This window comes from Phocoena sinus, chromosome 7 (assembly GCF_008692025.1).
Source record: "Phocoena sinus isolate mPhoSin1 chromosome 7, mPhoSin1.pri, whole genome shotgun sequence".
In the NCBI taxonomy this organism is placed as follows: domain Eukaryota; kingdom Metazoa; phylum Chordata; class Mammalia; order Artiodactyla; family Phocoenidae; genus Phocoena; species Phocoena sinus.
The window spans coordinates 89,958,242-89,983,631 of NC_045769.1; the positions used below are offsets into that span (position 1 = coordinate 89,958,242).

Below are 25,390 nucleotides of genomic sequence, written 5' to 3' on the forward strand. Positions count from 1 at the left end.
TCAAATGGACATTTAAAAATAGTCATGCCTCAAGAATCATTTCCCAAACTTTTGGTACCAGCACCAAAGAAAATCAGGATTTGGCACTTGCTGTTAGGTTAATTAATAAACAAGGCCAGTAAGTGCCGTAGTGGTGGTCGTGGGTTTTCTGAAATGTGTCTAATTGGCTCCACTGAACAAATCTCACCTTCCCTGAGTACTTCGCAGCTGCCTCCTCCGGGCAGATCAGCATTTAGGTAGGAGAACAAATCAGAATGTAACTGCATTTTATGGAGGCACCAAATCTGAGGAAGTGTCTGTCTATATGGTGGCTGGTTGAAATGACACGCGTGCGCTCTTGTTTTTAATGTCTTAGTTGGATGTATTGGACAGACTGGGAGGAAGATGAAATAGATGACAGCGTGGGAAGGATTGAGAAGGCATGGATGGATGGCTTCAGTCGGCAGATTTTTGTGACTTCAAAGATGCTGTGGCCAAACGGCTTAACTCTGGACTTTCACACCCACACATTATACTGGTGTGATGCCTATTATGATCATATTGAAAAAGTGTTTTTGAATGGAACTCACAGGAAGGTAAAAGACAAATGCTGCTGTTTTAACCCACAGGCTTCTGTCACAGAGCCTTGTTGTGTTGTGTTAAAAATACTTTCAAGTTTATTTTTACCCCTCTGAGGTGGCTGCCAGTAGTCTCTGTGGGGTGGCTGAAAGGGGGCTGAGCATTAAGCAGTGCAGCTGGTACTTGCCTCCGGGAGACCAGGCCCAGCTCACTGTGGCATGCCAGCATTTGTGGGACTTTTCAGAGAAGCTCTCAGCATATCAGAGCTGTTTGAAAATGCAGTTTTTCTACATTATTGATGTTTGCTAGGACCAAGCACTCCAACTCGGTTCAAATATCTTCAATATTTGCACCTGAAATGTAACCTATGTATTATGACAAAGTAATTAGAATTCATTTATTCAAATAAAGAACTTCATGACATTGGAACTAAAACACAAGAGTGGGTTGAACTTCAAGCCTATGGGTGTGAATAAATATCAACATCTTCTTGCCTCTTTTGGTAGAATCGTTGCAAGATGATTTTGCAGTTCTTCAGTGAGATCGAGGATGAAGTTGACTGTGTTGGCAAAATGTCACCTCTGTATTCTGTCTTATAATCACCTAAGCACATATAACATTATGAACTGGCTTCCACTGTTTAGTTAAATGATATTTAGAAAAATGGAATATTAGGAATTACCAAAATGCTTCCTTTGACAATACACTTTCTTCTTTTTTGGAAAGGAAGATTGCACAATTGGCCAAGCCCATTTATTAAGTATTCTCTTTGAGAAATACAATGTACTAATCAGTTAAGACCATTTCAATCATTGGTTAACTGTAAGAGTACTTAAATGTCTTTCCCCAAATAAATAAAATTGATTTACTTTTAACCTAATGTCACATACTTAAGAGGTGTTAAAAAGTACTTATGATCCCTTTGAAGATGTTGATATGTACACAATATACATAGCACTTTATTAGCCAGCATATTTTAGCCTACATGGAAGTGAGCAAAGAAAAATAATAAACTGTCTCAATTATTCAACATATGAAAATTTGGTATGAAGAGTTCAGATAAAAGGAGCAAAATTTCAGTTTTTAACCCTATATTATTTGGATAACTTGCTCAATCCTCTCATATTAGATGAATTGAGTCCAAAAGGCTATTTCATATTGTATACAGTATCATTTTATAAATTGTGAAAGATGAAAAAGTATTATTATTATGGGAGGTATGATTCCTATTCTCTTCTACAGCCTTACATGCAAAACAGAACTTATCACAGGATTGCTCCACTGTGTAGTTTAAACAACCACAAAATACACGGGAATGTAAAGAATATGTGAAGACAAGCGGAATTAAAATTAGCCAGGAGTCTTGTATATCTGTTTACTACCCATAAATGTTTCTATGTTCAAAATTAAAATTTTACCTTCCTCCCTGTCATCACCTAGATTTCTTCAATTTGCATTAATCCAACTGAATAGAGGGATTCCTTCCACTCCCAGTGTTGTTAGACCATGCTGTATCCCTTGGCTATTGGATGAGCAATACTGCAATATACATAATGCCACTAATTACTCAGATCAATTTCTGTGCCAGAATATGATACCGGAATATCATAAAGAAAAGAGATAGGGAAGAGTATCAGGCAAGGTCATTTTAATGTTTGCATTTCTTGACCATATATGTAATGCCATGTATGAGAGAATTGAAATGGATGAAATGTAAATGGTCTCCTTCAAATAACATGTCCTAAAAACAAAAAAATATGCTCACATTGTGAAATCCATTTTTCAAATACACTGAAAGAAACTGTAAGTTATTAGTTAGATCGTTATCTGTTCTACTTATTTGAATATCAGCTTCTCTAAATATTTGGTTATGTTTCTAAAGGTCAGGTCTGATTTTTTGCAATGTGTTTATATTTTACAGATTGTTTACAGTGGGAAAGAGTTGAACCATCCTTTTGGACTGTCGCATCATGGGAATTATGTGTTCTGGACTGATTATATGAATGGTTCCATTTTTCAACTAGATTTGATAACAAGTGAGGTGACATTACTGAGGCGTGAAAGACCACCCCTGTTTGGACTTCAGATTTATGATCCTCAAAAGCAACAAGGTATTAAAAACCAGATAAAATTGCTTCTGAGTTTCACATATAATAATATTTCAAGAGGTTGCATAAAGACTTTTATTTTGACAGTGTTGCTGAAGTTTTCTGATAAAAGGTGTCTAGTCACTCCAAAGTCACTCAAATCTTAGACTTTGTTACCATAAAAATTTATTATTTATTGTTCAAAATATCCTGAGTGAGTAACTCTGGGAATTCTATTTGAGTGAAGTTCAAGGTTTTCTCCAAATACTTCCTTTTCATGTCATCTTCACTGAAAAAGGCCGTCATTTAAAGTAAAAAATCCTCAATGTTTTCAAAGCGTCAGTATTGTGAGCAGTGGAAAAACTTTCAGTGTGGAAGGAACATTACGGGAAAATGTTAAAAAATACATTATACAAGGAAAATAGTATTTTTTAAGGTATCTTAGTATATTTATCTGATTAATTTCATATACATTTAAGGAACATTTAATTATTTTAGATGTTATAAAAGTGAAATAATCTACCATGATATTCATGTCTTATTAAAATCAGATAATATTCTTGTATCTTTTTATCTACATGAGTTATTAATATTTATTAGGCCATCCACAAACAGCATGACTCAGAACTTAGGTACCAAACAAGCAAAAACGTTTCATAAATTATGTGGTAGATTTTTTGGTTATGAATCTAAATAGTCACCGTTCCTCTTTTTAATACGGATATCCTTGTGAAAATTTAATGAACATTAAATTTTTTCAGTGTGTATGTTGGCAGTAGGAAGTTACCTAACAACAAGAGTTTTTTTGAAGATATTTTGGCTTAATCAGAGATTTGTAAAGCACACTATCTTATTCAAGGGCTTCACTTTTTTCTACTGTATTGAAATTGCCTCACTGGGATAGAAATGCAATTTTATAAAATAATGGAAGTACATAAACTAAGAAGTTTCAATAGCTAATAAAAGATAAAATTGTCTTCAAAAAGAATAAAAATTGGGCTTCCCTGGTGGCACAGTGGTTGAGAGTCCGTCTGCCGATGCAGGGGACACAGATTCGTGCCCCTGTCCGGGAAGATCCCACATGCCGCGGAGCGGCTGGGCCCGTGAGCCATGGCCGCTGAGCCTGCCCGTCCGGAGCCTGTGCTCCGCAACGGAAGAGGCCGCAACAGTGAGAGGCCCGCGTACCGCAAAAAAAAAAAAGAATAAAAATTAATTATTTGAGATGGTATAAGTTATAGTTGTGGACAAGAAATGAAGAATAGAGGCAGTTGCCTGGATAGATCAAATGGTAATATTTTCTGTTCACGTCAGCTGCCCCACCACAATTGTAGTTTCTCTACGATGGACTGGAGACAACATTATGAACAGCAACAACCCTCCTCACCTGCAGCAGGCTCTTGTTTGCAGAACTGCTGTTCTCTCTAATTTTATGATCACTAGTTTCCTGGATTTCATTATACTAATCAGTATACAGTCACATTTCCTGTTTCCATTTTCTTTAAAAATTGTTCCTCTTGAATGTCGTCGCTGAACTCCCCTCTGCCAAATTGCAGGACATTTTCAGTCTTCATGTTCTTTAAAATTCTAGTTGCTTTAAAGAGTTCATTGATTAAATGCAACACATGGGATGAGAAATGCCTTGACTTACTGTAAAATGGACTTGCCCTTGGATACAAGTCCTAACATTTTCTTCTTCTGAAAATCAGGACCTGAAAATATACTTTCTTCCTTGCCTTTCCAACTTGTAGGAATAAATGGCATCCAAATGGTGACTACCTAAATTTTATTTACTTTTACCTACACCTTTATAAAACAGATTCTCCAGCCTCTTCAAAAATTTACCTCAGTTTTATCTGAGTGTCTAGGAGTGTCTCACATATGTTCATGAATAACACCTTTATGAATTTTCCCTCAGGCCTACTTTACTGATAGCAACTGCGTGCCTTATCAGTGCCTCTGCTGTTTAGGTCCACTGGGACAACACGTTACCCTTGTGTACTGTACACTCTCGTGGAACCAGCAAGCCTGCTCATTTTTCAGGCTTCACAGATAGCCTGCATTCCTTGTATTCCTCAATGCACTCACATGCCAATGTACTCCTTGCAGAAGAGGAAGGAAAATCCCACCCGTTTCCCCAGTGTTTGCTTTCTGTTGACTTCGGATCCAAAGGCACATTCCAAGTGCCGGTGGTCTACTTTCTAAAGAGCTCAAACTTGCATACACTGGGCCCATTCTAGGAAATTGTCCTGGACAGACACCATTCTGTCCACTTTATCCTTTTGTCTCCTGTTACCTCTCTGCACACAAACCTCTATCTCTTCTAACCAACTTGTAAATTCCTCTTATCTACCAATGCATCATATATTTTCAAACATTTTTAAATCTCATTTAGGATTCAGCAGGAATCCTTATTACATTAATAAATAGGTATTATTTGTGGTATATGTGTGTGTGTGTGTGTGTACATTTTTACGCCATGTACATCTCCTGGAAAGAACATCGGCCTGAACCAGCTAACCTTGTATGCAATCAGAGTTCTCTGACATATTTTCTTCCCTCCTCTTGCAGGTGACAACATGTGCCGAGTAAATAATGGAGGCTGTAGTACATTGTGCTTGGCCATTCCAGGAGGCCGAGTATGTGCTTGTGCTGATAATCAACTTTTAGATGAAAATGGGACCACTTGCACATGTAAGTGTCTTTTCATGTTACACTCATTGTTTATAGGTGTCTTTCTGAGGCACAGAAGCAGATGAAACCAAAGGAATTAAAATCAAACTTGAAAAGAGAAATTCAGGTAATGACTTAGGTATAATTCTTTTTAGACTATAAATAATCAATGGAATTAATATCTAATACACAGATGAATAATGATAATGATGAAGTTTAGCTGAGTATCCTGTCACTGCTCCATCTAGTTTAGTGAAAATTATAAATAAGTATGTGCCACAGAAGAAAATATTTCTTGAAATTAAGGAACCTCACCATCAGTAGTTGTAAGTAAAAATGCATAGTTCTTGGTTACATAGATTTTTATTACTTTAAATAGCACAGTAAGCTCAGTTATTTATACTTGGTGGTGAATAGCAAGAAAGGAGGCAAAAAGAGACTTCCGGGGAATTTCTACACTTTATCAAAATAGAGAACTAACTGAATTGCTTGACCTGGATTAAAAGCACTTTATTAACTTTTGCTGACCTTCTTCAGTTTACTTCATCTTGCTTTTCCAATGTAACCCTTTTGAAACTTGTCCTGTCTACACACATCATGTCCTTTAAGCACAATGACAGCAACGATGCCATGCATATATTGAGTGCAATACAAATATTTCTGGAATGACTTAATCTTGAATTGTGTGTTACTCATAATTCTCCAGAGAAACAGAATCAATAAGATGTACACATATAGAGACAGAGAAGATTTTTTTTTTGGCTCTTGCCATTATGGAGGCTGACAGTCCCAAGATCTGCAGTCAGCAGGCTGGAATCTCAGGAGTACCATTGGTGTAGTTCCAACCTGAATGCTGGTAGGCCTGAGACCCAAGAAGAGCCAGTGTTTCAGTTTGAGTCCAAAGTCAGGAAAACCAAAACCAAAACGTCACAGTTCAAGCAATCAGGTAGGAAGAATTCCTGTTACTTGCAGGAAAGTAGGCCTTTTTTTCTATTCAGCTGATTGGATGAGGGCCTCTCACATTAGGAAGGGCAGTCTGCTTTAATTTGGTCTACTGATTCAAATGTTAATCTCATCAAAAACACTCTTACAGACACAACAGAGTAATGTTTGACACAAGTCTGGGCACTCTGTCTCCTAGTCAAGTTGACACATAAAATTACCATCACAAACTGTTGAATAAGTATTTCATGTATTTCTCCATTAGTTATAATGATGTCTCTGGGAGGCAGAAGAAAAAATAAGTGTAACAAAGAAGACTTCAGCTTATCTGTGATGTCTTATTTCTTTTAGAGGAGAAAAGATGTGGATAAAAAATTTTTTAAATGTGGATTTCTAAAGCTGATTTAATAAATAGTAACATTTGAGAAATATAAAAACATTAATGAAAAATCTATTTATAATGCCATTATTCAACAATAAGCTTCTAGGACATTTTCATGGGGATCCTTATAATTATATATCATAGAAATTATTATTTTTTCTACTACTAATAATAATCATAGTTAACATTTATTGAATTCTTATACTGGATGTGGCATTTAAAAAAAAAGGTTCATGATTCTCATTAGTCCTTACAATAATCATATAAGGAAGATACTATCTCATTTTATGATTTAAAATTTAGACTGAGAGGTTAATAACTTTTAGAAGGTCATGTAATTAGTATGTAGAACATTTGGAATTTAGATCCTAAATTATTTCATTTTGGTTATTGAACTCTTAATTATGTTGTACTTTACAAATTTTGGATCATACTAATATAAATTATTTTGTCCCTTATTTTACTTAATATGAGCATAAGCATTTTACCATGTAACTAAATGTTTTTTGTAAATATGATTTTTAATGACTGCTTTTTAAGCTATTTGTCATCTTTTCCTACTTGATGTACGGCATTATTTCTGATACATTATTATATATTATTTGTGTGTTACTGTACTGTTTGTGATTCCTTCTGTATTTGACCGTATTGTCCATGGTTAGTTTGTTATATCTTCTCATCTTCTTTAAGCCTTTGGAATAATATCACCAATTAAGTTCTATTTCTATAATTTTGAGTTTCAACTATTTGAGATGAGGACTTTGGCTTCCTTCATTCTATTCTCTTCATCTTCCTTAATTTCAGTCCTTATTATAATTTAGGATTTCTGACAAGGAATATTATTTTGAATTATCAAACAGTAAGTCTCTTTAAAGATGTTTTAACATTTATAGATTTTTGATCAACTTTACAATATTTTCTTTTAGACCTGGATCAGTGCTTCACTAGTTGTATTGGTTAGTACTCAAACTTTTAGTTCTTCATTGTTTATTAATTTTCACTGATGTGTAGGATAGATGGAGTATAATTTGAAATAACTTCTTCAAGATGACTACAAAAAATGTATATTGTAGAGTTCTGTATTCCAAATATGTCTCCTTTGCCTTTATATGTGAATAGCAATTCTTCTGGATATTAATTGTTGACCAAACAAATTTTTCTTCAAAATTCGAGAAATATTCTTTAATTAGATTTTGAGATAATATACTTCAGAGCACAAATATGAATGTTACCCATGGGCAAGGTTTTTTTCCCATTATTAGTAGTATTTTTAAAATTGCCTATATATTTTCCTGTAGAAAGTAATTCTCTGAGGTGTACTTGCTTTGATTCATCAGATGGTATCCCTTCCTTTGTTCTGTGGCATTATTTAGTAATTTCCATTTGGTTGTTGTTTGCATCAGAAGAGAGGAGATCTACCAAGACCCATAGTTTGGGAATAGACAGGGATTAAGCATTACTTTGAATAGCATAAAGTCTGTCCAGTTGCCTGGTAGATTAAATCTTATCTTAGTTATCAGAATAAATGGTATGATTTATGTTTACATTTCATAGTTTAGTTTCTCCCACAGATTCTTCTAAGATTATTTTTCTGGTACAAAATGAGATCCTTTGCTATTCCAGCTGAATGATTTTGACATTTGAACAGATGAAATGCACACATACAGACGCACATACACACACAGATAGTAACCTTTGTGGACCTCCACCAGGTCTCATCCTGCCTTTGCTATACCACCAGAATTCCTCTCAAGGATGGAAAGTAACACTGCAGTATCTCCTTTTTGTGGTAGGCACAGACCTTACAGTCAGTACCGGAGGAGCAAAGGGCCTTTTTTCCTACCTAAAAATAGACAAGCTTATTCAGTTTCTAGTGGTATAACTTAGAGAGGCTTCTGATTGAATATTTAAATCTAGTCTTCTTGGTCTTGCAAAAACGTCAAAATTCACTTAAGATAGTGTCAATAGAATGATCAAGAGGCTGAATTCTCAAGGATCTTTTGAGTTTTCATTCTTTATCTTTGTTTTCATCATGGGAATTTGGAGGGAGAGCTTATACATCAGGTACTAATATCTAGATGGTTTTTACTCTTTAAGTTTTCTAATTAGTTCTTTAATTTTAGTTGTGTGAGTTATAATTACTTGTATTGTTTGCCTCCAAATTATATTTCCTATTGCCTTCATTCTTATTCCCCGTTAAAAATTTACAGATTCCTTATGAGTTGGCATATATATGGGCATATTGAGATTGATTATACAAAAGATTTATCGCTGGATATCTCTGTGTAAATAAAAATTAGGTGGCTTTTGGCTTGTAAAGATATACTGTACACAATATTGGTCATGTAGCTGATGTTAGGAGATTTGTTATGATAGTTCACACGTGATTATATATCTGGTGAAAATTAAAGGAAAGTTTTCTGAGACTATTGGTGTCTTTTTAATACTTATAATTCATTGCTGAGTTAATCCCAATGCAAAAAAAGGGGATTAAAAAAGAAGATCGTTTTACCTATAGTCGTTACACTAAACAATGTTAAATCAACAAAAACAGGTGAGTTTTTATTTGAGAATTTGTTACTGCATTTAGTTGTCAAAATTTTTACTAGATTTTTAATATGGCATGCAATTTGTCTAGGTTCCTTTCAAATATAATAGGAAAAATCAAGAGAAATACTATAGTAACTCATTTATTGAAAAGAAGTCAAAGTGTGTTCATATAAATTATTCCAGTTTCTATTCGTTAGTAAAGGTTTTTATAAGGAAATTTCAGCCTTAGTTTGCAGATGAGGAAATTAAAGTGCAAAAGGACTACGAATAGAGTTTGTGGTTGCAGAGTATAGTGCAAAACAGATATCAGTGTGTCACTCACCTCTCATTAATGTTGATTTCTCTGGGCTTCTGACTTAGTTCAGGCTAGATTATAATTTTGTGAACTGGTCTCAACTGGATTAACTCTTTAATCTGGATTAAATCTAAATATGTGAGCAAAACAAAAATACATGTTGCAACCACTGAGATACGATCATCCTGGTTTCAGTCATCCTCAGTGAATTGGCATCAAATGAACAAAAACCCATTGGCAGATGGTCACGCCAGAAATAAACACCAACGGTTGTTTCTCAATGAACCTGTAACAGAAGGCAATGCCAGAAGAGGCATTCACCCAGCAGAAAAATATTGGCATGTTACGTGATTGACTGAGGATGAATTCTAGTGCCATGCCTGGAAGGAATCAAGAATGAGAGTAGGCTGGGCTCTTTGTCCTTGTGAATTTCGTGTGTCATGGTCAAGTCTTCTCACAATTAGAAATGAGGCCTGGTGTAGCATAGTCACTGGAAACTTACTGCCCTGGAGAAGCATATGGAAAGCCAGTTGATCAATTATCAAGTGAGTTCTTTTTTTAATTTATCTTGATGCCTTTGTAGGGAAAAATCACATAGCATAGAAAATTAATAAATGAGGACAAGAGTAATCCTGAGAAAGGAGGTTAAGCTCCTACAAAAATAAAAAAAACGATAGTCACTATTTTTTTTTAAATAGCAGCATAATTTTGTCTAGAGTAATGAAACAGTAACATAGTAATTCTTTAAATGCCTCTTTAGTGGCCTGGACAGAAAAAGAAAAAGAACAGAGCTTTCCAATATGCCTTAGTCCCAAGAAAGCAACTTAAACATTGCCCCAAATATTGGTCATCCAAGGGTAGCATTGCACAGTTATATGTCAGTGGTACTCTGTGACCTTCTTCACCTTCTGGAACACCAGATACATTACTCGTCAAAAACAGTGCTCCACCATGGCTGAGCCATTTATCTGTTCAGCTGTGACAAGCCTTATGTTCTAGGATATATGCAGTCTAATGTGTAATAAAAAGTTTAAGGCAGTAAAAAGTTTAGAAGCCCCATCCAGATGAATATGTATGGCCTTCTGTGCGTAGGAAGATTATGTACCACTTAGGTTTGCTGCTCAGAAGACCACTCTATCTAATGAAACGTCATCCTGCTATGGTCTAAGGAGAAAATTCCAAAACCATAGCAGCATTTTTCACGCTGCCTTCCAGCATAGGCAATCTTATACAGAGTCATCCAGCAAACTACAACTTCAAGTTTTCTTTTAGGTTTTTCTCTTTCCCTGCTCATATCAAGGGATAGTTAAGAAATTGTGTACTCCCAAAATGCAAGATACAGTTTGTTAAGAAAATAAACATATCATAATATGAAACATATAAGGACAATAGAGAAACTTTATTTTATTTTTGTCCTGGGACTAATGCTGTTAATGATATAGTCAAGAGCAAATTGAGAGAGGAGACAAGAATCAGTTTAGAATAGATGACCACACTGAGGTTGAAAAGAAGAAAAGCAAAATTAGAAATACAGACACTTGTTCATGGGCACCACAGCTTATTAAAACAAGGCCAGGGACATATGTTATTAAGTCCAGTCGCTGGGCTGAGATCCAAATAGATGATTCAAAACTAAAATAAAATAAAAATGGTTTATTAGTAAGGTTTCTTCATTTACCTCATTGAACCTCGACATTAGCTCTAGCAATCACTCTAGCAGTTTTTACCAAAGAAAATAATTAATTCTAGAGTGCATATTTCCCTTTGCAGTGTATTGACAAGTCATGCAGAGACCTTCTAATTCCACTGCTCTAACAGCAGGCATCATGGGATGTGTGAGAACTGGCGGTTCCTTGCCAGGCATGCCATGATTCATGTCATTTTATTTCTGATCCTGGTTAAATTAAAGGATTGTTTATTACTTTGTCAGTTTTCTTCCTGGTGAGATAATGTTGTAATATTTTGACTAGAAGTGACCCTGGCTGTAGAATTACAGGTTTTGAATTCAGTTTTCAAATTCACAGTGCAAAGTACGACTCTGAAGCAAAGCTTGTAAGAATAGCATTTGTTAATATATGGAAAGCACTTTCTGGCTGTGCCTACATACCCAAGTGCAATATGGGTTCTGTCGCATTAAGCACTGGAAGCAAGTGACATACATGGAGCTTTTCCTGTATGTTTGCTTTCTTGGTTGGCGGGGGACTTTATCACTCTTTCTTTCTTTCTAGCTACATTTCAGTCTTTTTTCCCTTAAATTAAGCCAACTGCATTCATGTACTTGGGTGAAAGGAGAAGAGCATTAGCTGCTGAGCCAGTTGAAGTAATAGTGTTTTCCTGAAGTATTTATTCAGTCTCCAGAGGTAGAATCTCTCATTACGATAATGGCTGTAATGTAGAATTATCAGTCTCTGTTAATTCCAGTAAGTTGGGCAACAAATAATTTTGAACATCTCCTCTACAACTAGTTCTGTTCTAGGCACCGTTCTGTTCTGTATGTGGCATTATCCTTCCTACATTCAAAGACCTCATAAAAACAACTAGATGTGTGAAAGTTAATTATAAAATAACTCCTTTATAGAAGTTTGTACAAGGTGTACAGAACACTAATCTTATTTTCTTATGAATGCTATTCCCTCTTTTAATGATGCCAGATATAGTTGCTTCATCATCTTGTTGATTCTTGCAAAAGTTGGTAGATTGCCTGGCCATCAGCTAGGGTCTTACGATAGATGATGTTGCTACCCAGTTCCACAGTTAGGTTAACGTTGAGAAAAAAACCATGCTTTGGGATGTCTAAACTGCCATCTTATCCAGATTATCACCTATCATGTTAAATTTTATTGTGATAATGGACATTGCTGGCTCAAAAATAACCTGTCTTTTATCATTATGCATCCTGAGCAAACCTAGGCAGCGTTGATATCATGGTTTCTCTGTGACATAACGACTGATTCCATCTGGGAGACTTGGGTTAGGGCTGATGGCGAACGCCCTGGGAGACTTTGAAAATCAGAATCCAGTATCTTAAAAAAATTCTTTACTATTATGAAGGGTCTGAAATTTTCCCCTAATGGCAATCTGGCATGTTAGCCCACCAGCCTTTCATAGATTTAGACAGAAGACATTCAATCCTTTGATCAGACACAAAGGATTTTATTACTCATGGCAAAGCAGGTTGCTGAAGTTTCATGCGCACCTTGGTTCTTCTTGCCCTACCCCACCTCCACATCATGTGAGGACCAACCTTTGCCCTGAAGAGAGACATTATCTTTACTATCCTGGTCAAGAAACAGACTTGCTCTCTGCTCTGAAAGGAAGCTCTACTTCGATCTTCCAAGGCTGTTAGCCGCATAAACATCCTGGAAAAAAAGTCCAGAATAAAAGCTGACACAAGACATGTCGAAACACCATGGAGAAGTGCCTCTCCAACAAGTCACAGGGGTTAGAATAATTGTAGACAAACTTTAACATGTCGAAAATATTTGTATATGTTTTAATACATCTGTTATTACAGATATAAGCAATGCCTAACTGCTGTTACAAGTGATATTGATATGTTTGAATGACATTGATATAGATCATTATCAGATGCAGTAGATATAAAAAAGTTATCTCAGGAGGTAAGCTCTACTGGTTCTCAAGCAATTATTCATAACCTATGATGAAAAACGTGAATGAAACCTTAGACATCACTGTCATCTGTTTTTGAAAATTTCCACATTTATATGAGCAAACATTTAAAAATAACTGACCACCCACATACATTTGAAACAATGTTTAAAGCAAGTTTGGAAATTCTTCCTATTTGCATTTATTCCATAATGATCAACATATCACTTGAAAAACATTTGAAACCTAAGTAGACTTAGAGACCTTCTCTCTAATTGATTACGTTAAAGAATATTTAGTTTAGAAATATCAATTTTCTAGGGTAGTTTGTCTTTCCGTAGACAAACGAATCTTCTTAAATATAGATATAATTATTTAGAAGAAACTATAATTTCACTCTTGTATATGGATACTTTTGATCATTCCTTACTACTGTGGGTTGAGTTATTTGATCAAATGACCCCATGAAAGCTAAGCCTTTTAAATTGGTAGGATTGTTATCCGAAGAGAATCAATGGTTTCTTGGGTTTTTCGATCCTCAAGCTATGCAACAACAGAATTGACTTACTATTTCTTTGGAGTAAACTATAGAGAGACTACAGAAAATCTTAAAGCTGAACTTAAGTGGCGAGGAAGCTGGTGACATCTCAAATCAGGTTTCTTGTCTGATGGAAATTTTTTTAAAAAACACTGAGAGACTATTGACTGTTAGGCTTAATAATTATACAGTAGAAATTAATCAAACTACTAGTTCCAGTTCTAAGTTGGGCTTATATAGAGTCAAAAGAAGAAACTATACCACCCTCAAAGATCTTAAGGTCTAATTGAACAAACAAAACTCAAAATAAGGGAAATTTGCATGTTATCAATGGTCAGTTCTAGAGATTTGAGAGAAAAGCTTGATCCTAGAGATGGTCAGACACATCCCAGATTACACCTCCACCTTTTTTTTTTACTGTGTGTTCTTTTTTTTTTAATTAATTAATTTTATTTTATGTATTTATTTTTTGGCTACGTTGGGTCTTCATTGCTGTGTGCAGGCTTTCTCTAGTTGCGGCGAGCGGGGGCTACTCTTCGTTGCGATGCGCAAGCTTCTCATTGTGGTGGCTTCTCTTGTTGCGGACCACGGGCTCTAGGCATGCGGGCTTCAGTAGTTGTGGCACATGGGCTTAGCTGCTCTGCAGCATGTGGGATCTTCCCGGACCAGGGCTCAAACCGGTGTCCCCTGCATTGGCAGGCAGATTCTTAGCCACTGCGCCACCAGGGAAGTCTCTACACCTCCACTTTGTCTTGAGTCCCATACTCATTCCCAGTTGCTGCTATAAAAAGGCACCCTGGGGTTGAATAGGAGACCCAATGATCTCCATTTTTGTTTTTATTTATTGCAATTTCCTATTTGAGATTTGTTCTCTTTCTTTCTCTCTCTCTGAATATGTGTATATATGAATATGTATATATATAATATGTATATTTACAAAATTTGTTACTTTCAAGTGACCTTACGGAAAGACAACATTAGAGAAATTGCTGCTTCTGCATTTTGTTGTTGAAAAAGATTAAACAGGGGGAAAAAATTACTGTCAGTTCCCGTGTACAGTGTCCGCTTGTCTGAGAGGGGACAGAAGACACATAGGATTACCTTTGATCTAACTGAATATTTCATTCACCACACTGATTATTTTTCACCCTTAAGGCCTTAAATAAGAATGTGGCTTATATGGGACGCGTTTCCTTGCCCAGCCCCACGCATAATTCTCTGAAGCAGATTCTCTGCAGTTATGGTTCAGCGTCACATTCCCTCTTCCATTCTTTGCAGCAGGGAAAATGTAAGGGTTAAGGGAGTGAAACACAGAGTGTTCTGGAAGAGCCACATATGTTTTCTCATTATTCCTTATTATTGGAGAGCATATAGGTTTTGTGACAGTTCATCAGTCCAAAGCAGTTACCCAAAATAAAGCTGAAGGCTATCAGAACTGGGGTGGAAAATTTGGCTTCTGTTTCTTCTAGTAATAAACCAGCTTTTGATAATTCAGCACCTTTTTCAGTCTAAGAAATACAAATCATTTACTTTAACCATTGCCACATTCCCTTCACTTTTCAGACTCTACTGAATCCACTCAAAGAGAACAGAAGAATAGCAACACTTCCAATTTGCAAATAAATCCCAATCAGTGGAATTCCTAACATTTGATCAGAGAACATGGGATATATGGAACATAGATTCTGAGTATATAATCATTTTGATTAACTTAATACTTCCTTGAGTACTTAACCACACCTGAGTTTGTTTGTTTTTTTCCACTTGCAGACCAGCGAAGTAAATACAGCCATCAATGCTGTGTGCTATTCCCTTGTCTTTTCACTTTGATTAGTTTTTGGTGTACTTATGTGTAAGGTGGAGGTAGTAAAATTATTTGCCATGCCTTCTTTCGTAGGTTGTCGTGATGATCAGCTGAGCTTATGAATAAGAGCTCTTTAAAAAGTAAAACTACTAACAACATAAATATAAGATGGTATTGTATTATTGTGGTTATTGTTTTGGAGACAGTTGCTTAAAATGAATTTTTAGAATTCTTAGAATAATTATTGTCAGGAAAACCTAAAATTTTCTCATTTCCAGAGATGGTTGCCACTACAATGTTGAGATGTTTTCATATTCTCTATAAAATGAAATGAGATCAGTACTTTGTTATAACAAAATTTACATTTTAATGAACTGAATGTATCTAGTAGTGTTTATATACCTTGGATTTGTTTTAACCGTAGTTAATCCTGGAGAAGAATTACCTCACATTTGTAAAGCTGGAGAATTTCGCTGCAAAAACAGACACTGTATCCAAGCTCAGTGGAAATGTGATGGCGATGATGACTGTCTAGATGGAAGTGATGAAGATCCAGTCAGTTGCTGTATGTTCTCCTTCAAGTTATGTTAAAACTTTCTGAGTCTTTCAGTGTGTGAACTATCAAAGCAGTTTGGGAAAATCTAAAAATATCACTGAGGCAGATTGAACTTAGCTTTTTTTTTTTTTTCAGTCATCCTTTTGTATAGAGATTAGACCTTAGATTATCTCCTTTGCATAGTTTTAAAGCACTGTTTTTCTCATCCTTCCCCATCTTTGACTACTACCATTTTGCTTGCTCCAGAAATTCTCTTCTTTCCTATTTTGTGCCGTCAGCGCCACCGTACCATTGTTAGAAGGTTGCTATAGGAGACCCTTTGGATCTCTGAATTTAAAGATGTGGAAAATCAATTTAAACTCCCCCAAGGCAGAATTACTCGTGCAGAAGGTCACGATCCACTCCATTGCTCCTTGGCAACAGAGCCTTGAAGATGATCCAAGGAAACAGACATGGGTTTGGAATATGTTATTACCTAACTTCACTGGCTCAGTACATAGTAGGAAACACATAGGGACACTCAGACTGTTAAAGAAATTAAAGGGTTGATTTTTCTCCCCTTTAGCTTCTATTCAGCTGTTTATCATTTGCTATAATAGGAATAGTTTCATATTTCTGGTAGGGATGAAGAAATGTCCTACAAATATGGAAGGAAAACAATTTGAGAAGCAGATTAAGTAAACTTTTAAAAATACATTTGAGAAGAATCACTACCTGAATGGTTTTGAGAGATATGAAATATTTTTATATGAAGAGAGGTATGTGACATTTATCTTTTGTCTTTTGATTTGACTTACATATATTATTTTTAAAAGAAAATAATTTTTTTCAGTTAATACATTTTTTCAGTTAAAGTGGCTAAACTAATTGAGAGTTAATTGGCAACCCTCCATTTTCCTTTTTATTTCAATCAAGAATATAAAAATAAAGTTTTAAAGATTCCTTGTTAAGAATGAACAAAAAATTGGTTTGAGCATTTATGGCATACAATTTGGGGACAAAATTCCAAGAATATGGACTTCTAAAAATATTTTCAAATTGTATAAAAATACATAATACACAAATTGTAATTAATACATAAATCTAATACTACTTTCTCTTAATTTCCAAACATGGACTCTGACTTCAACATTATGAACTTCTTATTTTCAATCCTTTTACTATCTATTCTCTATAAAGTGTGCCACAAGTAAAATGTTAAATACTAAATTGATAAAATTAGCCAAAAATTTTGGAGTGGGAGGAGCACTTCATCTAAGGGTAGATTTTTTTCCCTACTTTTTAACACAAACAATGTATTATTTATTTATTAATAGATCTTTATTGGAGTATAATTGCTTCACAATACTGTGTTAGTTTCTGTTGTACACCAAAGTGAATCAGCCATATGCATACACATGTCCCCATATCCCCTCCTCTTGAGCCTCCCTCCAACCCTCCCTATCCCACTCCTCTAGGTGGACACAAAGCACCGAGCTGATCTCCCTGTGCTATGCTGCTGCTTCCCACCAGCGAACTATTTTACATTTGGTAGTGTATATATGTCGATGCTACTCTCACTTTGCCCCAGCTTCCCCCTTCATTAGATTAATTGCCTCATTCCTCATGACTCACAGTGTTTACTCACGGTTACAGTGAATGCTCCCTGCGTATCAGCTCCCTGCATAGTCACAGAGTGTACAAATAGAGCACAGATATTTCATCCCAGTATTTAGGAATTAGTCCTATAGGTCCCTGTTATGTGTGATTGTTCTTTTCACCAACTCATAAAGAAACTCATCTCCTCTATGAGTAGAGGGGGCATTACTATTGTTAACTGTAATATTAAAATTCCTAGTCAATATTTTTTTCTTTCATTATCTTTATCACATCACCCAAACCTACACCATGGCCTTTTCCTGGTGTCTTCTACTTTACATATAGTCCATATTCAATTCTATCAATAAATCTCATCTCTTTTACCTCTTAAGTAATTAATTTTTTATCCTTACCTCGTCTAAATCTTCACTGCATAAATTAGGCTCCTACCTAAGATGAATGCAGTGGGTGCCCTGCTGTTACTCCTGCCACTATTCTTCCCTTAACTAAAAAGCCCACTTTCCACACTGCTTCCAGAGTGATATTTGTAGAATGAAATTTAATCTTGTCATTTCAATAACTGCATAACCAACAAGATAAATTCTAAAATCTATTGACTCGACAGAAAGTACTTCATGTTATGTCTCACATTTACGTTTTTAGCTTTAAATGTCTATCATGTATCCAGTTAGCCTCTTTGTCCTTGTCATGTTGAACTACATGTAAATCTCTAAAAAATGTCCTTCTCTTTCTTCTGTGATATTGCATTGTCTGTTCCCAGTTATGGAGTTCACCGTAGTTTACCATTACCTCCATAGGGAAGTCATTTTTGAACACCAAATGTCTCCTTCTCGATACAGCCCAGTTGAGTTAAACATCTCTTGGATATTCTCTTATTATGGTAGTTGCCAAACCATATTGCAGTTTTATGCTTACTTATTTGATGCATCTAATAGATGAGAAGACTTCCTGAGGAGACACACTATGACGTAGCATCTTTTTAGTCTCAGAGTCTAGAACAGCAACTAGCATGTGGATGAATGAATGACTGAATACATGGGGCAATGGAAAACTAAACATCTCTGGCCACCTCCCAGCAGTATGGTGTCTTCTCTAAACATTGCTTGATTCTGAGCAGCATTAGATTCCTGGGGTTCCATGGTTAATATTTCAGCACTGCATAATTCATTTCAGGGGATTATTTTTTATTGTAAGTACTCATAAGCTTCGACCTTGAATTCTGTTATCATTTTACTTCTCAACTCCAAATCACAAGACAATGGATTGTATTTGGTCCTCCTTTTTAACCTCCCATTTATAACACCGTGAAAATTGCAAGGTCTTTGATCAAGCTTCACTGAAGTGCTTCTGCATAATGTTAACACTTTAAAATGTTGACCCTCTAATATATTGGATGACTTTGATCCTCCTGAGCAGCTATTCTTGCTAAAGTCCCTGAAGTGAGTAGAAAATGTTAATCATGCTCAAATACCAGAAAACATAAGGCCCTTTCTTCCTGTTTATTTATTTATTTTTTACTATGTATGAATAAAAACTTCCAAAAAGTGATAAAACCACTTTATCACTAAGGCTACTTTAAATAGATAGTGTTTTGTAGAAACTGACTAGAAAGGAATACATTTTCTATGCCATAGCATGATAAAATGGCTATTTTTCAAATTCTAAATAAAACTAGTACCAACATTTATTTTTATCATACAGAAGTGTAACTACTGGGCACAAGGAAAATTACTTCAGAAAGAATGTTGAAGTGATGAAACAAATACTGAAGATCATGCCAATTCAGTTAGGAATTTAGCCTCCAGAAAGCAGGACAAGTAATCACAGGAGGTTAACTTTAAGATGGCCTCCTGGTGTGCTTAGATATTGGAGATTTAATCCTTAGCTGTGCTCAGCTTCCCATATGAGGGTTGGTCATGTCCTCAGTATATTTTGTGGGTGCATGTTTATTTGTTTATATTAGCGGAAAAGACTCGTGATGATTATTTTTGTTATTAAAATTATTCAGGATCTTATATTTAGCATCAACTCCAGGTCACAAGGGATGCATTTTTATTTTTCGAATTTTCTTTCCAGTCCCAGAAAACATTGAGCAAAACATAACAAAATTAGGCTTATTTAATGTTTCAAGAAGTGGATGTGCAGTTTAAAAAAAAACACAAATATTTTTGATATATGGTTAAATTATTTGACATATACTTGTTGCATTCCACATTAAAATTTGAGGTTAATTTTCAATGTTTTTGGTAAAACTGAAGTTCAATCGCCTATTGTGATAAGTGACGGGAAAAGAGACTTAGCGGATGTAGTTGGTTTTACTTGAAGACATGAAAAATGAGTATATTCCCTTTTATCTGAACTTTAATTCCTTGATATTTTCTGTAAAACTACTACATTTTAACAGAGCCTAGAATGTTATTATTTTGTATAAAATGTGAGACAGTGAATGACAGAAGATATAGATTAATTATACTATAATATTATAATTACCATAAAGTTTCCATGACTATTCCTTAAAATAATCATAATTTTATCCAGTTTTAAATTGTTCAACTTACTTCTCCTCTCCTCCCTGCCTCACCCCAGTCAATCATAGCTGTCCTGATGATCAGTTTAAATGCAAGAATAATCGCTGTATCCCCAAAAGATGGCTTTGTGATGGAGCTAATGATTGTGGAAGTAATGAAGATGAATCCAATCAAACTTGCACAGGTAAATGTTTGCTTGGATATATACATAAATCTCCTCCAAAGTTAGTCTCCATAAAAATGCAGGTCAATGCCTTGAACTAAGCTGACTTTCCTAGTGCTGATGATCTGATTTTTGCAGTAGTAAATGAATTCAGAGTTTGATGCCACAAAGGCTAGAATACAAATTTTCTTCTACTTAATCTTTGCGTATGATTCTGCTTTCCAAAGTAATTTGGCACTTTATCTATTCATATGACTTGACTGTTGATACACTACTTGGACAAGACTTGTCCCTGCTAAATCTTACTTGGCAATGGAGGAAGAAGTTCGTGAGTATACTGTGATGTAGGCCATCTCACATGGAGAACTACATTTTTTTTAAAACCTTGAAAAAATAATTTATGTATTTTATTTAGTCTGCTGTAGAATTCCTCTGTAAATTGTTTTCTGTTCCTGGCATATTATTAATGTGGGATAGTTGTTTTTTTTTTGTTTTTTTTTTAATAAAGTTCCAAGACCACTAAGCCTATTTATATTTCCATATAATTTATCCCATTGCAGTAAATCTTTGAATCCCTAGCTACATTCTCATTCTATGTGATTTTTAAAGGAGGATTAGGGATTGACTAGCTAGTTATAGTAGTTAAAGTGAAAATGCTATGTATAAGAGCAAATAAAACCATCAATCCTAATTAGTAAGATTTCTAAGCCACTCCAGGCCTTCAGTTCACTAGAAAATAGAACGCCACTTGCTTGCACCTCGAGTGCCACTTTAAGTGACGGCTGCTCAGTTTGCCACTCACTGCTAGGTCTTCTTGTCAGTATATTTATGATAACTATTATGGTCACTGTACACCTTTACAAATTGAATAAAAAGAGCAAAGAGAAAAATAAATATGCCTTTTAGCTTTGAAAACTATGTTGTCATGTTACAATGTATTTCCATTTTGTTTTACCAAAATGAATAGGTCATATGGCTCATTATATTGGAAAAATATAGCAAATTCATTAGGTAATTTCCCTGGCTGGGCCATTTCTATACATTTCTAGATATAGGTGTGTACATGGATATGTATCCTAGATAAATTATTTCCCATAAGGGGATTATTTTGTAATTTACTCCACTATCCTGTAGCCTTTGGCATTGTGGCTACTTTAAAAGAATATGCTTTCCTACCAGAAGCCAATTTTCTATTGTTTCTTTGGGATTTATCCTTCATGGATCTACTAATTCGATAAATATTTATCACAGCACTGGGGACAGAATGAGGAAAAATATGTAATACCTTTCTTTAAGAAGCTAAGAGCTAAGGTGAGGAGAAAGACATGTAAACAGGCTGCTCCCATGCAGTATTCAAAGCGCTAAGTTGACCCTCAAATGGGAGCACGTAAAGGAACAACTAATTAGTCTTTGGCTATCTTGGAAGGCCTCCTGAAGGAGGGGATGTCTAAGCTAAGCCTTACCAAAAAAAAGCTGAAGAAAAATGACTAAATAACAGTTCAAGTCATTTAATTAGAAAAAATAATCTGATAAAACCATGTGTTAACAAGATTGTGGAAAAAAAGGAATCATCATGCATTCTTGGTGGATAAATTGATTTTCTACATTGTAAAGCAATTTGGCCAAATCCAATAAATGTGAAGATGTGCATACCTTCAAGTCTATAATTGTGTTTCTAGGTTTATACTCCAATACCTATGCACATAGAGATGCGAATAAGAATTTCATTGCTTTAACACTGGTAATAGTGAGAAATTAAAACAAGCCAAATGCCCATTACAGGAGAAGGGAAGTATATACATGTATCTCCATATGTGCACATGTATATACATATATATATTCACTGTTATATTCACATAATAGTATGTTATTCATAATTAAAATGAAAAATAAGAACTCAGATATCAACAGGAATTAATTTTAACAATGTTAACCAAAAAAATTGCAGAATATAAACAATTCAGTGCCATTCATATGAAATATGAAAATACAAAAGAGTTCTGTATGTACTTATTGATTTACAAATGTCTAAAAATAGGAATGAAATGTATGGAAATGAAAAAAAGAAAAATTAAGGATAGTAGTTACCTTTCTAAAAGAGAGAGGGAAATGTGATTGGGAAAGATTACAAAGGGGACTTCAAATGTAACTATAATACATAATTTTTTAAATAAAACAAAAAATCTGTAGCAAATATAGAAAAATATTGATTTGATAGAGCTATATGACGACAAACAGGTATTAATGATATCATTCCCGATACTTTTCTAGATGATAGAAATATTTTACTAAAAGAGCAATGAGTGATTGATGAGCACAGATTGTGGAGGGTGAGGTGAAGTCCGTAGAGGGTGGAGGGTTGGAAAGTGTCCCTACAAAGGAAACGGCATATACAAAGCGGGCAGAACAGAGCTAATAGGCAGGGCTTGTTCTCCATCAACAACAAAATGTTTTTGCCTACTTTTGAGGGAGACCCAGAGGACAAAGATGAGAAGTACTTAGATTTGAATTTTTTCTTTTCCCCATAGTAATCATGATGATCTGTGGCTTCATGCCTAGGCCATTTCAATCCAGCTTTTTTCCCACAGCATAGAACTCTGGTTTGATTACATAATATTTGTTCTTCTTATACCCCCCACAAATTTTAACTAAATTCAAGCTAGACAGATAGGATTGCATTAAGAAAACCTGGTGTATTAAAAATCAGACTTTTTTACAAGAGAAACTGAAGAGTATATTCTTATATGACATAGGTTTTGTTTAAGTGGAATGCGTTGATTAAAATGCAGCACAGGGAGCTTCCCTGGTGGCGCAGTGGTTGAGAGTCTGCCTGCCAATGCAGGGGACACGGGTTCGTGCCCCGCTCTGGGAAGATCCCACATGCCGCTGAGCAGCTGGGCCTGTGAGCCATGGCCACTGAGCCTGCGCGTCCGGAGCCTGTGCTCCGCAATGGGAGAGGCCACAGCAGTGAGAGGCCAGGGTACCGCAAAAAAAAAAAAAAAAAAAAAAATACAGCACAGGTAAAGTTTAGGAACAATGTGTTAAGCTCTGTTCTTCTCCCCCTCCTTGCTGTTCCTGTGCATTGTGGGATTTCTCACTGCTACATGACTGCATAATTAGTCATGGGAAGCATAATTAGTAATGTGTAGAAAAAATTCACATTGTGACAGTGAATTTCTGATTCACTGCTAAATAAACAATTCCACTGAGGAGGTATAAACTTCCTCCTCATTAAAGCAGCATTAGGTACAAAATTAGAGTCCTCTGGGGCTGCTCTGCTAATCTCACCCCCAAACTAACTCAGAACTGATGGGAACAAGAACTGAGAAAGTAAAGGTTGTGTCTTCTTGGTACATATCTAGTGATTAAAAGGTGATAATTTAGTCAATCTGATTATATCATATAGACAGATAGTACTTGTAGATTTATGGAATGAAGCATCTTTCTTATCTGAAATCAGTTAAATTTGCCTGGTAGACTGAGCAGATCATTTTCTCCATGATTCGAAAAGACAATGAATTCATATATTTTATAATAAGCCAGTAAATACTCTTAGAAATAAGGGGTCATATAAGTTGTTCAAGCATCTGAGTTAATGAAGTGACACACAAATTGCTGTCCCATAACAATGTGAGGTAGGTCATACATGATGTGAGATAGGTTTCTAGGAATCCTTTCTCATTCATCTCTCTAATCAGCATAGCAGTCCTGATGAAAGAAGACAATCTGAGAAAACTTGCTAGAGTTAAACCCGAATGACTAGGAGAGTGATATAAGGATATCGAACAGAGAAACATTGTATTGGAAATTTTAATATACTCTAATTATGGGTCAGTTAGAGTTTAATGGAGATGAAAATATATAATAATATCTTTTTTTTAAAGCAAGAAACACCGAAGGAATAAAATAGGCAGGAAATGAGGGAGGAAAGGAGAGATTTAGGAAAGAAAGAAATGTAGTGAGAACAAAAGAAACGAGAAAGGGTGGGAAAGAAGGAAGGAAGGAAGGGAAGGAGGGAGGGAGGGAGGGAGGAAGGAAGGAAGGAAGGAAGAGGGAGAGATGGAAGAAAGACAGGAGGAAGAATTGAAAAGAAAACTGTCTTATTAAAGTTCTCTTAAAACTCAAAAGGTAAAAAGTATTTACTGTAACCAGTGAAATGATGCAGAGACGTGTAAGAAAAAAATTAATACTCTGTCTCATAGCTCTGTGCCCTCCCCTTCCCACCAAGTAAACCAAAGCCAGCATCTTCATGCTTCTATAGGCCAATACAAATATATACTTACTTTTTTCCAAGTAGGCATGGTTTTGTTAAAATTACCTAGGAACTTTGTTGATTTAGCCTAAATGTTAGAGTAATTTAGCAGAAAATCCATAGGGTTAACAAAATAAAATAATACAGGAATATTGAACCCTACTTTAAAATTTCAACATTGAAAACTTCAGAATCATATGTGTTTGTTGGGCTCCTTAAACTCTGTTAATCTAAAGCAACTTATTTGTAAAAAGGGAAAAATCAGATATTACCTAAAATATTTTAGATTCAGGGCCCTTATCCACATAATCAAAGCAAAATACATACTGTAACAATTTTCCTGGTCTTTCTAATTATAGCCACTGAGAATAGAAACACTATATCCAATCTAATGTAACAAATCAAGCCAGAAATGTTTCATTTGTTTTTCTCAAGTTATCCTTTAAATATTCACCAAAATAGGTATACATCTTTACATAGCAAGTACACTTTTCTTAAAGGAAATAACTAGTATATGACTTTTAAGAAATTATTTTAAATGACCTCTGAAACCCTCATTTATGGAAACCCATTCTACTGCGTTCAGATGACTTTGAACCATACTCTATTTTATACCAACCATCAGTACTAAAGTTCACAGGGTGTTCTGATGAAATAGGAACACATCCTTCTGTCTCTCAAGCCCAGGAAAAAAGAGGACATCTATAAACTAAGCAGTGTTCTCTAATCATAGCCACAGGAACTCGGACCCTAATTGTTCCGCAACTGTCCAATCTTTATCTCACCCAAATATTGATAGGTCTGAGTGTCCCCTTCCCAACATTTCCCACTCTTTCCTTTGGTCCAGTAAAAAGAAG

The 25,390-nt window shown here is 35.3% G+C and overlaps 1 protein-coding gene across 1 annotated transcript in view; it reads left to right on the forward strand.

Annotated features, from left to right (window-relative positions):
- Window positions 1-25,390, forward strand: part of LRP1B (LDL receptor related protein 1B) — a 1,461,391-nt gene that overhangs the window by 698,328 nt on the left and 737,673 nt on the right. The window contains 5 exon segments of the mRNA XM_032636635.1: window positions 356-575; window positions 2,480-2,669; window positions 5,214-5,336; window positions 15,860-16,000; window positions 20,177-20,302. Of these exon segments, the coding sequence (XP_032492526.1) occupies window positions 356-575; window positions 2,480-2,669; window positions 5,214-5,336; window positions 15,860-16,000; window positions 20,177-20,302 (800 nt within the window).